Below are 14343 nucleotides of genomic sequence, written 5' to 3'. Positions count from 1 at the left end.
CTTAAGGTCTCCCAGCCTGGCCTGCGAGCATGACCAGGTTATAGTCCCACACTAGGCCTCGCCACGACAGAGCCCCATTTTTGCTGGGACGAGACGACCTGAAACGCCCTGAGTCGCAGCGTACCTCTCGGCTGGCAGCACTCCCACTCCAGATGGGAGGTGGTCTGTCCGGAGCGAAGCCCACCCGGTCCATGGTATGGTGAGTAAATGCAGCCCCCCATATCCCTTAGTGGTCTTGGGGTGGGGGGGGACGTGGGCCCACTCCTGGGGATGATAGAACCTACTAGTACTTCCTAAAAGATCCCCCTGGCCTGTCGGGATACTTGGCCCTGTGCCCTGCCACCCCTGCCCCTGCCCTTAATGCGGTTTTCACCTGGGGGGGCGCTATTGCTGCGACGCCTGGCGTCCTCTGGGGGGGGGGGGGGGGGCTGAACATGGTACCTTTTCCCTGCTGGGTCTTGTAGATCCCCTGTGGCCTCCAATTTGGGGTTCCCTGACCGCATGCCTCGGGGGGGGCATCTTTAGTGTGGGCATGAGGAGGATTCCTCCCCATTGACTTGCATTGGCAGCCATTTTTGTGTAGCCCTCTGGAGCTACACAGGCAGCATGACGTTTTACATTATTTCCTGTCCTCTTCAGCTGCAGCTCGGGAACACGCTTTGGTGGAAGCCCTGATTGTTTCAGTGGGAGAAACCCACTGAAACCCACCGCCTTTGAGGCGGTTCCATTTGCTCAGTTTCACTCAAGACCTCTGCATAAAGAGATTCTTGCCAGATGGAACAGGGATCCACATTCTTTAGGCAAAATGATACGCTTGAGTAGACTAACGAGGTCTGCTCTATCCTGGTGGAACCAGTCGCCAGCATTGTGTCAGGGCAAGTCCTTCCTAGCACTGTTTGACGGTGGTCATCACGGACGCCAGCCTGTCAGGCGACCTGGTCAACAGAGGAGTCTTCCTTACCGGGGGCACCAAGAGTGTCCTGGTGGGCGAGATTATGGTATGGGCGGAAGACAGTGTTTCGGGTGTGAAGAATATGCAAGTGGATTACCTGAGTCGTCGGGTGCTGGATCTCAAGGGGAATGGTCCCTTCATCCGGAGGTGTTTCATCTCCTATGTGTTCGGTGGGAAACTCCGGAGGGTAGACCTGTTTGCGTCTCGCCTCAAAAAAAAGTCCAGAGGTTTGTGGCCAGGTCTCGGGATCCTCTGGCCGACGCCAGATGCCTTGGTGGCTCCTTGGAGCCAGTATCGGCTGATCTATGCCTTCCCTCGGATTAAAACTCTTGCCAAGGCTTCTCCGCAGCGTGGCGGTGGAAGGAATTCTGGTCGTTCTGGTGGCCCCAGACTGGCCTCCTTGGTCTTGGTACGCAGACCTAGTAAAAATGGTTGCCGATCCTCCTTGGAGACTCCCTCTGAGGGAGTATCTGCTGTCCCAGGGACCGATCTTCCATCCTGCTTTAGGGTCGCTGGCTTTAACGGCATGGCTGTTGAAGGGCAGGTGTTGAGAGATAGGGGTCTCTCTGAATCTGTGATTCCTACCCTGTTGAAGGCTAGGAAGGCGACTTCTAGGAAGATTTTTCATCGTACATGGAAATCGTACATTTCATGGTGTGAATCGCTAAAGCTGCACCCTCACTTGTTTTCTATAGCTAAGGTTTTGGCCTTTTTTACAAAAAGGGGTTGAGCAGCGGTTGGCTTTGGGCGCTATCAAGGGCCGAGTGTCAGCCTGCTAATTAGCTAATGCTAATTCGCACTTTTATTCAGGGGGTGCGTCATCTGACTCCCCCCGAGGAGATCCCCGTTGCCTCTGTGGGATCTCAATTTTGGTTTTGTCTGTTCTTCAAAAGCTTCCTTTTGAGAACATTAGGGAGATTTCTCTGCTTTCTTTATCCCAGAAGGTTGCCTTTTTGGTGGCAATTACTCCTGCCCGCAGAATGTCTGAGTCAGCGGCGCTGTCCTGTTGTTCGCCTTATTTGGTGGTCCACAGAGATAAAGTGGTATTCCGACCCAATCCGTCTTTTCTCCCTAAGGTGGTGTCTGAATTCCATCTAAGTGAAGACATTGTGTTGCCTTCACTTTGTCCTAAGCCTAAGCATCCCAAGGAAATTGCTTTGCACTCTTTGGATGTGGTTCGGGCGATCAGGGTTTACCTGACGGTCACTGAGTCTTTTAGGAAATCAGATGCTCTTTTTGTCCTTACTGAGGGATCTCGTAAAGGTCTGCTGCGACTATATCCAGATGGATTAGGCAGACGGTTGTTCAGGCTTATTCATTGAAGGGTCAGGTTCCTCCTTTCCCTGTGAAGGCGCATTCTAGAGCGCTGAGTGCCTCTTGGGCTTTTCGCCATCAGGCTTCAGTAGTGCAAGTTTTGTAAGACGGCGACTTGGTCATCTGTACACTAATTTTCGAAATTCTACAAGGTAGATGTGTTGGCATCTTCGGATGCATCCTTTGGCCGCAAGGTTTTGCAGGCTGCTGTTTAAAGAGACTCGTTTGTTTCTCTTTAGGGGTTTATTTTTCTTTCATGGGTGAGCTCCTGTTGTTCCTGGTTCAGCTTCATGTTACCCAGTTGGCTAAGATTAGCCTTTGGAGTTTGCGTTCTTCCCACCCCTCATGCCTACACTGCTTTCGGACGTCTCAATGGTCTAAGAAGCATAAGAGCTGCATCTGTAAATGGACGATAGAGAAAACTGGATTTTTGTAAGAACTTATCATAAAATCCTTTTCTCTGAAGTCTATTGACTGACTCAGCACCCACCCCTCTGATATGAGGATGGTTTGTGTCTTCTTATCACAGCTTGCAATGAAACTGGTATGCTGGAGCAGGGTGTGTGGGGTTATGTCTATAGGGACAGCCCCCGTAGGCGTGGTAAACAGTTTTTTTCCTGCCTAGTACTACTCCTGTTAGGGGGCAGCATAACCCAAAGGTCTAAGAAGCATAAGAGCTGCGTCTGTCAATGGACTTCAGAGAAAAGGATTTTACGGTAAGTCCCGCTTTTGTTTGCAGGTGATCTGCCGCTAAGCAGCTAATGTGTGTTTGTTTTGTTTTTTTTGTTTTTTTGTAGTTTGCAGGTTTATCTGTTCAGGGCTTTAATGCCACAGATAATGAGTTATTAAAAAGTAACTGCACTTTTGTTGAGAAAAAAACATTCTCCTCTGGGTGATCTACGTATATTACAAGGATTTTAACAAACTTTGTTGCAGATTCCTACCTTTTTTGTTATTCTGAAAAAAATCCCTGTATGTTTCTCTGTGCCCATGTGCTTAGTGTATCTAATGGGAGTGGTTCAATAATTATTAACCAGCACTGCATCCCTTTTTTTAGATGTATTTTCCTATAGGGAGTATCTCACCAAAAATGACATTTTTGTTGCAGGGGATGCCTGAAATCTGATTTGTATCTTAGTGCAGACTTCTGGGAAAATCAGTGAGTCAACCACACAAGCAGGAAAATATATATCTGGGGGTCGTTCTGTACACATTCTGTGTACAAAACACCTCCAGGTAGCCAAATTTTGTACTGCATTTTGTAGAAAATGACAGAGCTGCAGATTGAAAAGGAAAGGTAATTTTTAATAACCTTTAAATACAATATGATTTCGCAATTGTTTATACTATATTATTATTTTTTTGCTATTTTTTTCCCACGAAAGTGGAGTTACCTTTTAAAGTGTTAGCATTTAGGGAATACATTCTCTCCTAGGACAAATATTTGCTAGTTCAAAAGAACACAATGGATTTATTTATATGATTTCCTGATTAAGCTTGTAAGAGAGGGCTCCACCCAAAAGGGGAAGTTCTGCTTTAAGCATTCCCCCCCCCCTCCTTTGCCACATTTTGGCATGTAATTTTTTTTTTGGGGGGGGGCAGGCAGATACCTAGTTTTTGACAGGTACCCGCTCCCAGTTCTGGTCGGGCTGCCTAGGCGATCCGAGCGGAAGTTTTCCTCTCCCTTCCTAAAATCTACTGGGACACATCACAGGTCCCAGAAGATTGCCCGACCATTAAGGAGGCACAGCGCGACTTGCAAATGTGCAGTGCACACCTCGCTATGAAGCCACAAGCTGTCACAGCCGTGTGCCCACATTTGTAATGCTGCCACTGGATAGAAGAGAGGAAGAGACCTAGGGTTCAGGCAGCCACATCACTGGAACAGGAGAGTGTGTGTTTATTAAAAGTCAGCAACTACACTTTTTGTAGCTGCTTACTTTTAATGAACACAAAAATGGCTGAAACTCTGCTTTAGACAGGCCATAGATGAGTGTTTTTTTTTTTTTTTTTTTTTCGATCAACCTTGATTCCCCCCTCAATAACACATTTGAGGTGGATTGGGGAATCCTCCCCACTATGCTTCTGTGTTCTGACAGCAGGGAGACTTCCCTGCTGTCAGAACACACTGATCCGTGCCGCTGGCAGGGCTGATTGAACAGGGAAAATCCAGCAGGCTGGTTGTACAGAAGACGATTATGTAGCACAGTGAAACAGAAAGCAAATATGGCTGCCGCTGTGCAGAGAGAGGAAATATAATGATTTTCTTGTCCTCTTAAATCCTCTAGGATCAGTCAATGATGTTTGGAAGTGACAGGAGCAGGTTTACAGAGGGAAAACGTGCTGTGGAGGACAAGAATATTGGACCATTGGTCAAAACCATAATGACACGATGCATTCAGTGTACTCGATGCATTAGGTAAGCATTTCTGAGCATTAAGCACCAAATTCATGGAGCTTAAAAAAAATTTAAACTTTAAGTTTAGGCGTTTCCACTCTTATGGTTCTAGTCTCTATAATACTGTATAATGGTTATGCCATTTTTTTTGCACATGTTAAAGTGTCACAAAAACCAAATCATAAAAAACTATCGATAAATGCTGTATTACATGCTGTTCATAATCACTCAGTCACTGAGATTTGTTTTCTGTATTCTGCAAAAAACCTGGTTGATCCTGCTGCTCTCTACCTCCACTTTGTGTTCTTGTCCTCAATTCAGCTAGGGATTTTGCAGCTGTGGTGGCAACTCTTCACATGCTCAGTTTTAAGTGAGTTTCTATGCTGAGCATTTCCTCCCTTTCACATCTGAGCAGCCCATGTGACTATAGAGTCAGACGTGTGGGCGTATACACAGTAGTAAATGACAGCCTACTCCCTCCTCCTCCTCCTCCTCTATGACCACTAACCAGCTAAACACAATAGGGGCAGGATATTACATGTAGATTAATAGAGGCTTCGCCTTCCTCTTGTTTCAAGGCACAGGCTGGAGGGATGTGCCTGGGATAAATCTGCCCACACCATGTTATTGCCAAAAAATAATAAAGATATAATAAATAAATAAATATATATATTTTTTTTTTTTTTAACATGCGACCAGCAGCAGAGGACTAGAAGCTCCTCCTGCTTGGGTTTCCTTACTGACAGGCTGGGAAACATCTGGGTCATGTGACAGCTGTATATCGATTAGAAAAATGGTCCTTTTTTTTTTTATTAACCACTTCAGCGCCAGAAGGTTTTACCCCCTTAATGACCAGGCCATTTTTATGCATTTCGTCACTGCGTTACTTTCACGATAAATTGCACGGTAGTGCGACGCTGCATCCAAACACAATTGATGTCCTTTTTTTCCCACAAATAGAGCTTTCTTTTGGTGGTATTTGATCACCTCTGCGGTTTTTAGATTTTGCGCTATAAAAAAAAATAAAAGAGCAACAAATTTGAAAAAAAAAAAACACCATATGTTTTACTTTCTGCTATAAAACATTCCCAGTAAAAAAAATTAAAAAAAAAAATCAATTTTTTTTATCATTTTAGGCCAATTTGTATTCTGCTACATATTTTTGGTAAACAAAATCCCAAAAAGCTTATTTTAATTGGTTTGCGCAAAAGTTAGTGTTTACAAACTACGGGATATATTTTTGGACTTTTTATTTATTTTTTATTAGTAATGGCGGCGATCAGCGATTTTTAGCGGGACTGCAACATTGCAGCAGACAGATCAGACCCCTAACTGACATTTTTGACACTTTTTGGGGACCAGTGACACTAGTACAGTAATCAGTGCTAAATAATATGCACTGTTACTGTATAAATGACACTGGCAGGGAAGGGGTTAACACTGGGGGTGATCAGAGGGGTTTATGTAGAAGAAATGATCAAACAGTGTTAGTTTTATATAAAGTCTCTCAAATAGCAGTGCTCCCAATTAAAGTGGTTGTAAATGCCAGTCATGAAATGTGAACAAAACACATATGTCTGTAGTGTTTACTTGTCTATCTCCAAAAGCTCTAAGTGTCGTTCCTCTCTGGTGCCTCGTTCCTCTAACACATAAGATAATATTTGTGACGGGGAGGGAGATAAGCACACAGCTTGTCTATTCAGAATACAGATCTGCATTTCCTTCTTTCCTCTGCCTATGTGGAGGAGGGTGGTGTCCCCTTCCTCCAATCAGCTCTTGTGCAGTGTAGAAGAGCTGTAACTGCAGTGCCTCACTCCTTCCTCTGTACTTCTCACCGATGCAGAAGCATTTTATCACGATTGTGCCTTTTTGAAGGGTTGTAGACAAGAGAAGACTGCAGATAAACAAGTAAATACTATGTAGAGGTTTGTTACATCTCTGTATCATCTAAGGCTATTCACTTCACTCGGTATACGAGCGTGTTTACAACCACTTTAAGTGCCTTTGTGTTACTAGTTTGGCTTGTGCTTTAGGGGGGTAGATGGTATATGAAACAGAGTGCACTGGCATAGTATAAGAGCCTAAGGGTCCTTTCACACGGGCGATCCGATCAGATCCGCCTGTCAGTTTTTTAGGCGGATCTGATCGGATCCTCCATGCAGCTCTATGGGGCAGCGGATGTCAGCGGAGACACCTCCGCTGACATCCGCTGACACCTCCGCTGACACCCGCTGCCATCCGTGTCTGATCCTGTCCGTGAAATCTGGACGGATGGAAACCCTATTTTTCCATCCGTTCAGTGATTGGATCGGATGAGAGCGGACAGGCGGTCCGCTCTCATCCGATCCCCCATAGAGGGCAGCGGGGGCTGAGACACCTCACTCTCCGCTCTGCAAGCGGAGACGGAGCTGTCATCCGCCGGCTCAGCGGGGATCGGCAGATCGATCCCCGCTGAGCAACACGGATCCACCTACGGAGGCGGACCGTGTGAAAGAGGCCTTAAAAGAATATTAAATTGGTTAAAATAAGGTGGCTCTGATGAAGAGGTGCTGCCTTGAAACGTGTTAGCCAGGATATTACAGGTTGTTCTTTGAATGAAGCTATAATGGACGGATGAAATGTTCCCTATGGAAACTATGTGGAAAAACGTGTCTTCTATACTATTTTTGGAGCACAGTATGTTTACTTTAACCAATTTAACATTTTTTACACTATGCCAGTGCGCTCTGTGTGTGTTTTTATTTTCTGAAGATTGGAGAGAGCTGCAAGAAAAGTGCATGTTTTTTGTACTACAATATGTGGGGGGGAAGACTAGTAATTGGAATTTTGGCAGACAAAGATTAGTAGATTCCATCACTGTTAAGTGCTGACATTAGTTTATTTTTAGGAGGTAAATGTATAAAATTTCAATTATGGGAAAAATAGGTGAGATCCCTTTCTGAATTTGCAAGTGATTGGATCCTAAAATGTGATTTTGGTTTTCCTTGTTGTTTTGTAACATTATGGTAATTCTAAGATCACCGATGTTATTAGGTGCCAAGGATGCCTGCAGACCTCGGGAGTCTTTCTAGAGTTCTTAGTCACCTTAGTCATCCAGGTGTGCTATTGCAGTGCACTTTGTGGTGTGTAATCCTATTTCCCTATTCACTCTTTTTTGTGGTTTTAAAAAAAACAAATGTTAACATATTTATTGATAAGCTCTTTGCTTTTTTTTATGTCGGTTTTCACACATTTTTGCTGCAAAACCAACAATTGTTTGATAAAAAAAACTGTTATAAATGATACCTCTCATTCATGATGCAATAATTTTCTGTGGGATCTAATCATTTTTGAAGGTCTACTATAGATGCAAATTTAAAGCTCACAACTGCATACACCAGTTTTACTCAAACCTTTTCTTTTTTTTTTTTCTTTTTCAAAGACACCCTTTCAAATTTTGCACAATCTCAAGGCACCCAATTCTAAAATGTAACAAACAAAACAATTTTTTTATATATAATAATTTATAAATGCAGCAACATCCACACATGCAGGACACCCAACATTTGAGGTGATTTATGATGAACACACCTTTGCACGCTGGTACTGACTAGTATTCCAGCATTTCTCTTCTCCCTCTGTTTCTACCCCTCATGCAGCTAATGTGACCCCAGTGCTGACCGAGAGGGACAGGGGAGGGACAGACAAGGATATTGTACAGGCGCCCGACATTCTCCTTTATCAACCAGTGACGTCATTGGTTGTTCGAATGCCAGCGGCTAGATGATTGTAATGGTGCACAATGAAAACCCGTGGCTTTGTGTAACCAAGAGGCAGGCTTCATCCATCTGCTAACTTGTATACAGTTTTTAGGCATTTTGCCAAGGCACCCCTGAAGAAACCTGAAGGCACCCTGGTTGAAAAAGTATGACACAGTCTAAAAATAAGACTTGTGTATAAAAACATTTGCAATGTGTAAAGGCACATGATCCGCTTCTGAGGTTAATCAAATTTTAGAAAACTGGTGTTGAGTACAAATAAATGGTATTCTTTTTGGCTTTTTTAAGGTTTTTATTAACTTTTGGATTCCTGCGGGGGATGGGGGACAAGATCAGATATACATTGTGGCAAAGTGATTGTCCAGTTGTTTTTAGAGTTAAGAAAAGTGCACAAATAAATGTGGTCTGTTTTTTTTTTTTTTATATTAGGTTTGCTAGTGAAGTTGCTGGTGTCGATGATTTGGGAACAACTGGCAGAGGAAATGAAATGCAAGTTGGAACATATATAGAGAAAATGTTCATGTCTGAGCTGTCCGGGAACGTAATAGATCTGTGTCCTGTGGGTGCTTTAACCTCCAAACCTTATGCATTTACTTCTCGACCCTGGGAGACTCGGTACGTGCTTCAGACGCATCACAGCTGTCAAAATTTGTACACACAAAATGTACATTTCTGTTTTGATTTGTCCATACCAGTGAAGGGGCTGGGATCATGAAGTGTGTAGCATTCTCTAAGTTTTATTGACATGAATGACTGACTGTCAATAAAAACTCCATTGTGGTTTTTAGATCTTTAACAGGGATAAGGACAAACGTGCCTATGACTATACAACACAAGGCACCTTTTTCCTTTTTATATCTTTTCTATGTGTTGCAGCAGAAGTTACAGATAAGTGAATGCAGATGAATCACTTATGGTATCCATTACTCCATCTTCTATTCTCCTCTTCTGTAATGATATCTAAAGCTCACAAACTATAACTTCTTAGACCAACTGTTAACTAAGGAGATTTTAAAGTGGTTCTAAAGGCTAGACATTTTTTACTTTTTTATGCATTCCTGCATTAAGTTAAAAACATCCCTGTATTTGTATTGTATTGTATTGTATTGTACCCCCCTGGATCTGGATCTAGCACTGTGCCGGTTTCCAGTGGCTCTTTCCTCTTTCTCTCCTCTGTTCAGAAGAAGCAGCATGTTGTGCTATAAGACTACAAAAAGTACAAAGCGGATCGCACACTCTCTATACACACTCTCTATACACACTCTCTTATACACACTCTCTTATACACACTCTCTTATACACACTCTCTTATACACCCTCTCTTATACACCCTCTCTTATACACCCTCTCTTATACACCCTCTCTTATACACCCTCTCTTATACACCCTCTCTTATACACCCTCTCTTATACACCCTCTCTTATACACCCTCTCTTATACACCCTCTCTTATACACACTCTCTTATACACACTCTCTTATACACACTCTCTTATACACACTCTCTTATACACACTCTCTTATACACACTCTCTTATACACACTCTCTTATACACACTCTCTTATACACACTCTCTTATACACACTCTCCTATACACACTCTCTCTAAACGTGTAGACCCTAAATATAAAAACACATTTTTCTGGTGCTTAGAGTGCACCAAACTTAAAAGCATTAAGCCCTCACAGTGCCAGTATAAGACAACATAAATAGAGGCAACCAATATAAAATTAAATACATAAATACTCATAGGTGAGATTACATTTTAGAGAATACTCTGTTAATAGTAAGTTGGATAGCAACGAATAATTCTCTCTACCTGCATATCTAATACATCACTCAGAAAGCATGCCACATCAAATTCTTTGTTGAGGCCTTTTGGCGCCAGGGCGCTGAGCTCATGAATCCACTTTGATTCTTTTTTGCTCAGCTCCCTAATTTTATTGTCACCCCTCCAATGAATTGTAAGTGTTTTCTATGCCCCAAAATTGCAGGCCCTTTGTACTTTTGTTGTGAACCTTACAGAAATTATTAGAAAGGTTGTGTTTTATTTACCCCTTATGTATGTTGTATACGTGTTTTTTTCATTATATCTTTCAGTGCCCTTTTCGTTCTTCCTATATATAATAAATTGCATGGAAATTTAATTGCATACACTACCCCTTGGGCGTCACATGAGATAAAATCCCTAAAGGTATATTCCTTTCCTGTATGGTCATTTGTGAATGAACCCCTATGCCTCATATTTCCAACTATTCTGCTGCAACTATAGGATCTTCCACACCAATAAAATCCTTTAACGTTAAAAAATGTAAAACCTTTTCTTTCTGGGGGGGGGGGGGATTATGATATTTTTCACAAGTCTGTTTCTTAGTGTCGGGGCTTTCTTATAAAAGAACATGGGCTCCTTGGTTATATGATTTTTTAGATGTTAATCCAAAGTCAATATTTGCCAGTGTTTACGGACAATATGCTCTACTTGTTCATATTCCATTGGCTCCCACTACTGTCATTCAACACTTGTGAGCAGAAAGCGGGGCTGAGCAGCGCTTTCTGTATCAATAGACACACCCACACACACACAGCTCAGCTCAGGATTGAGGTCGCAGATGTGCCCCCAGGAGGTTCGGGATTGATCTGTGCAAAACCACAGAGCAGGTAAGTATAACATGATTGTTGCACAAAGCTGGCAAGTATCACATGATTGTTATTTTAGGGAAAAAAAGACATTACAGCTGTTTTTATGCATGTGTGTTTCTGTGAAATAATCAGTTTTACATTGTGTTTTATATACAGGAAGACAGAATCTGTTGATGTTCTTGATGCTCTTGGTAGTAATATTGTGGTTAGTACAAGAGGAGGAGAGGTGATGAGAATCTTGCCCAGAACGAATGAAGATGTAAATGAGGAATGGATCTCTGACAAGACCAGGTTAAACAGCTCTCATTTGTCTACTTTTATTCTTCAGCTGAATTTCAAAATATTCTATTTGTTTCCCCTAATTTCATGTTTGTCCAGTTTTGCTAAAAATTTTGAAAACCGCTGATATTATATGAAATACTTGTTTCCGTAAACCGCACACAAGCATCTGTTGTAGCATATTGGACCCATTTTCTAAACCTTGACAATTTTATGCTTAATGTTAAAATAGATTTGCTTATGATGGGCTCAAACGTCAGAGACTGACACAACCAATGGTCCGAGATGAAAAAGGTTATTTAGTTCAGGCTTCCTGGGAAGACGTACTCACACGGGTGGCTGGTGTGGTAAGGATTTCGTTTTTTTTCTAATTTTGCTGTTTGAGAACTTCAGCCCTAAAGTACTTAGGGCCTATTAACACTGTTTCATTTTGAAGCCGCACAAATCTCGTATTTTGCTGCCGGAAAATACACATCAATTGAACTAAACTCATGCTGTCTATTGCCTAAAATCTTTATTCTAGTAACTATAGAAGTTAAAATGATTGTTTGTTATTTATATATAAAAAAATAAAAAATAAAAAATGTTATACTTACCTTGCACAGAGTAGCCCCAATCCTCCTCTTCTGGGGTGCCATGGCGACGCTTCTGGCTCCTCCTCTTAATCGGTTGCGGGTGCACTCACGAGTCCCGCTGCTGCGTCCATTGAAACAGCAGGACTCAGACCACCCCCCCCGCTCTCGTGTCACTGGATTTGATTGACAGCAGGGGAGCCAATGGCTCCTGCTGCTATCAATCTATCCAATGAGGACCCAAGACAGTGGCTGGAGCTGCTGGGTCCGTGCTCATCGCTGGAACGTTCAGGTTCAGGTAAGAATAATGGGGGGGGGTCTAAGGGGCAGCAGCAGCCAAGAAGGTTACAACTCCTTTAAACTATTTGGTCTGTAGTTACTTGGTAAAGACTTGGATCCCTTTTAAAATTTAGGCACCACATTGGCCTTACACTAATCCAGTGGTACTATGCCAGTCATTGGAGTCCCTGAAAATTAAAAAAAAAAAAAAAAAAAGTATTTTAAATAACAAAGCTCAACTCTTAGGACACATGGGCTTATGCCATCTGGTCCAGCTGCTTTATTCACCTTTATTCTGTCTCCTGAGGGTTTCCTGTATCCCTCAATGGACTCCAAGGTACAAAAATCCTATTATCTGCTTGCTTGATCAAGTCAGTAATTTTAAGTCTCTTAGACCTAAGCAACTAGCAATTTAGCAGACTTCATCCATGTCAGGCTCTAGGTTTCTTTCCTGATCAGTTTCCCTTAGGATCCGTTCACACTAGGACTTCCAGTATATTTGTGTGTTGAGAAACATTGCCGTGTGTTGCATTAGCTAGCATATTAGAAATTAAAGGCACCACCATTCATGCATCATTTAATGCACTGGTGTGAACACACCCTTAAGATATTTTCTATATTATTAAATACATTTTTATATTTATATTGCTATTATTATTTTTTTTTTATCTTATAATGTCTTAACTTCCTCTGTATTATTAGTTGTTCATGATTTAAATTTTGCAGAGAACGATGCTTTACGTAGGAGTAATGGTATCCTGTTTGTGTTTTTTTTGTTTTGTTTTTTAACATGAATGTCTTTTCCATGCAATTCGTTTATTGTACCCTTTTTTTTTTTCTTAGTTGCAAAGTGTACAGGGAAATGATGTTGCAGCTGTTGCGGGAGGGCTGGTGGATGCCGAGGCACTTATTGCACTTAAAGATTTGCTTAATCGGTTAAATTCTGATGCTCTGTGCACTGAGGAAATCTTCCCAAATTATGGAGCTGGGTAACCTGATTACATAATACTTTTCATTTACAAGAAAAATATATTAACTGATTTTTAGTAGTTATACATCCAGTGTAACTGACATTGATACTGATAATTGGGTCCATCATCTGAACAGTTGATGGCTTTTGATGCTGTCAAAGTCATTCCATTAAAGCGGCAGTAAACTCCAATTTTTTATTTTTTTTTGTTACCTATAGCTATATAATAAATTGCGCAAAATTTGTCATTGTCAAAATAAAATAAATTCACATTAAATGAAAATAAATACCTCACTGATATCACATGCACATATCCAAGTGAACTATATCCAATCAATAAATCTACAATTGTGTTGCGCGTGCAGTATAACGTGCATAAAGTCTTGATAACAATCATCCATTTAGGTGAAAATAGTCTGTATATATCAAAAAAGATATGTGAAATTTAAGGTGTAACTGAAAAAATAAATAGTCCAATCCATCCATCGCATGAGGATATTGTAAAAAGGTGCAGCCAGATCTATATCTTGGCAGCATAGTAGCTTGTAAGCGGCTTGTGATTGGGGTGTACACTTTTGGGTGTGAAGAATTTTTTACTCACATTAAAGCATGGAATCCAGATTACAGATATGTGTTTATATGAACTTTTTGCACAAGAGCACTTTCTTTGTTTTGATGGACTTTATTGGACTAATTTTGATCTTTTTTCAGTTACACCGCAACACAATTGTAGATTAATAAGCTTATAATAAAGCTTGCCTGTGGGTTAAATGAATATCTCTTAAAGGTGCACCATTTAGGAGATATTCTAGTGAGTAGCAGCCAGTGACGTCACTGTTGCATGCGCTCTGAAGGAACGGCATGCCCATGCCGTTCCTTCAAAGCTTTGTGTCCCATCCATGACTCCTGCGTGCATGCATGGTTGTGAAGTCATCGCGGCTCGGCCATTAAAGCCGCCACAGCCTGCAAACCGGGAAAGAAGACCAGGTTAAGAAGGCAGCCTATACAGTGGTGACAGGATGCTGCATGAAGGCTTTGTTTCGAGGCAAGTCTTTCATTATGCCTTTACCTTGCAGGGATTTTTTTTTTTTGTTTTTACTAATGCTTTAAGAAAGGGAACTTATTCTAATTTTAATATGTTAGTTGCAGTGCAGTAAAATACAGACTATTGACACCAGAATTA

The 14343-nt window shown here is 41.8% G+C and overlaps 1 protein-coding gene across 1 annotated transcript in view; it reads left to right on the top strand.

Annotated features, from left to right (window-relative positions):
* NDUFS1 (NADH:ubiquinone oxidoreductase core subunit S1) overlaps positions 1–14343 on the top strand; it is a 62566-nt gene that overhangs the window by 26834 nt on the left and 21389 nt on the right. Inside the window, exons 7-11 of the mRNA XM_082260768.1 lie at positions 4555–4685; positions 8852–9037; positions 11217–11351; positions 11572–11686; positions 13034–13179. Of these exons, the coding sequence (XP_082116894.1) occupies positions 4555–4685; positions 8852–9037; positions 11217–11351; positions 11572–11686; positions 13034–13179 (713 nt within the window). The remainder of the gene's footprint in view (positions 1–4554; positions 4686–8851; positions 9038–11216; positions 11352–11571; positions 11687–13033; positions 13180–14343) is intronic.

Source organism: Pelophylax lessonae (genome assembly GCF_965119305.1).
Source record: "Pelophylax lessonae genome assembly, chromosome: 6".
NCBI classification, from domain to species: domain Eukaryota; kingdom Metazoa; phylum Chordata; class Amphibia; order Anura; family Ranidae; genus Pelophylax; species Pelophylax lessonae.
Note: the sequence above shows the minus strand (reverse complement) of the source record. Positions and strands in the feature narration are given on the sequence as shown.